Source organism: Cyprinodon variegatus, unplaced genomic scaffold (genome assembly GCF_000732505.1).
Source record: "Cyprinodon variegatus isolate N-32 unplaced genomic scaffold, C_variegatus-1.0 Scaffold966, whole genome shotgun sequence".
NCBI classification, from domain to species: Eukaryota; Metazoa; Chordata; class Actinopteri; order Cyprinodontiformes; family Cyprinodontidae; genus Cyprinodon; species Cyprinodon variegatus.
In genome coordinates, this window is record NW_015151419.1 from 171,833 (window position 1) to 174,094 (window position 2,262).

The 2,262-nt window shown below is 34.6% G+C and overlaps 1 protein-coding gene across 1 annotated transcript in view; it reads left to right on the forward strand.

The window, feature by feature from the left end:
• Positions 1 to 2,262, forward strand: part of LOC107100388 (atrial natriuretic peptide receptor 1-like) — an 18,097-nt gene that overhangs the window by 2,057 nt on the left and 13,778 nt on the right. The window contains exon 2 of the mRNA XM_015398846.1: positions 2,046 to 2,180. Within this exon, the coding sequence (XP_015254332.1) occupies positions 2,046 to 2,180 (135 nt within the window). The remainder of the gene's footprint in view (positions 1 to 2,045; positions 2,181 to 2,262) is intronic.

Below are 2,262 nucleotides of genomic sequence, written 5' to 3' on the forward strand. Positions count from 1 at the left end.
TGTCACACATTATACATCATAAAAAAAAAAAAACATTAAGTATCTTATACATATTTATTCCAACAATAAACATGTTCATATAATATTACTCAAGAAAAAAGTTAAGCAGTCAGCAAAAAATAGACGTACATGCATCTATCACCCACTCACAAGACACCCTTACCTGGTGATATTCCAATCACTAAGCTATGGCTGTTCACCACACTCCGTGAAGTATTTTAAAGGCTTGGTATTGATGTTTATGATGTTTGGATAATAAAGTTTATGCATCATTTTAAAACAAAATGTTTGGACCTTTCTCAGGTTTATAAAAAAACAAGAAGATTAAAAAAACAAGAAGTTAAAGATCTTTTACTTAAAGGGATGTTTCAGCAACTGCAAAACTATAAAAACATGAATGTCTTTTGGTTGGGAAAACAAGCAGCATTCTACAGAGGTGCTAAGAAAGTTACCTCATACATTGTTTAGACTCCTTCCGTTTTCCCCTCTCAATGTTTTTTACCAAACCCTATATGTAGATGATGAAGCTGCAGGGTTTGTGGATCTGCTATGAGGAGGTTACATCTGCAAGATCTGCAAACACCCTGACTGAATGTGTGTGTTTGTTGCCTTTGTTGCTATTGTTGGCATAATTACCTGTAATTGCCCTGCTACATATTCATGTGGAGATAAAACAAGTTGTCCAGATGAAATTATGTCTGGCATATTGAAGAGGTTTGAAGTAGCTGGACCCTAAAGCATCTTCTTGTGGGTAGGGGGTTCCAGATTGAAATGATCTGATGGGTTTCTGGGATAAAAGATAACAATAACACTGTGGAACCCACTAAAAAGTGAAATACAGCTCTGATAACGGCAGGTAGCGGCTTTAATCTCTCCAGGCACTCAGTACCAGGGAGGCTGATTTCCTGAATGTAGGAACACAAAGTTTATTGTAGGACCTGCCCTGTAATGTCTCTCATTGTTTCACTTAAAAATAAATTGTTTTGAGTTGTAGCATAATCTGTTTTGTAATTTTTTTTAGCTCTGGATCTTCAATAATGTGCTCCAGTTGGAGTCGAATATAGCAGTTTCCTGTCTCATTAACAATTTGTATAAATTAAAATGGGTATTTTAAAAGAATATCTAACAACAAGACATTTCAGACATGTAAAATCAAATTGTATTATCATCTGTAAGAAAAAAAAAAAAACACCTATTATGTCTTGATGAAACCTCTGTAACTATGCTTTATTTAACATCAGCTGCACAAATCGTTGCACAGGTAATGTCTGCAGGTGGATCTATGGGTCCCAAATGTTTGTAGCCTTATTCATGATATTTTCTAAAAGCTTTATATACCGACATATTCTGGTGAGGGAAGGCAGGTAATTTGAATTTGAATGGAATTGCTCAAGTTTTAGTGAGAAGCTCTTGGGGCTTTTGGATATGTTGCACTTTATCTCTCTTATCTCTTAAAAAATACCTTTATGAAACTTGCATTCTGATTTTACAGATGTAGTTTGCTATTCTCTTTGCATTTTTAATGAAACTTAATTTTCCAATCCATCTTAACTTAACGTCCTTAGATGGAAAACTTTCAACCAATCTGACTGTATGATCTGGTTGAATTGTCTCCGTAAAATGCCTTGAGAAGACATGTGTTGTGAATTGGCGCTATGTAAATAAACTGAACTGAATTAAAATGAAAGAGCAAGACAGAAAAAACAACAAAGAAAACATGAGGTTGAAATTTGATTCTGAGTTATTAATGAAAATAAAGTGAAATGAAATGTGCTCTTTATGATAAAGCCTATGAAATGGAAACCTGCTTAGATTTTAATAACAAAAAATGAGTAAAATTTTTTGATATTCTATTTTTTTCACCACTGTCTTGAAATAAAAACTGACATATCTCCATTTGAACGATGCTCTATGAAAGTTTAACAACATATGAACTAATATGACCTTATATATTCCTGTTGTCATTGTTTTGCTGTGAAGCTGAAACTAATGAGAAGTAGAGGGCAACAGATGAGGCAAACCTTTTCTCCCTTTCTTTTTTCCAGGTGACCATTTTTTTCTCAGATATTGTGGGCTTCACATCCATCTCTGCATCCTGCACTCCTCTGCAGGTGGTGGAGATGCTTAACAACTTGTACATGTGCTTTGACACTCGCATCGACTCCTATGACGTCTATAAGGTAACATGGCCACACAAATACAATTCAATTCAATTCAGTTTATTTATATAGCGCCAAATTCACAACACATGTCATCTCAAGG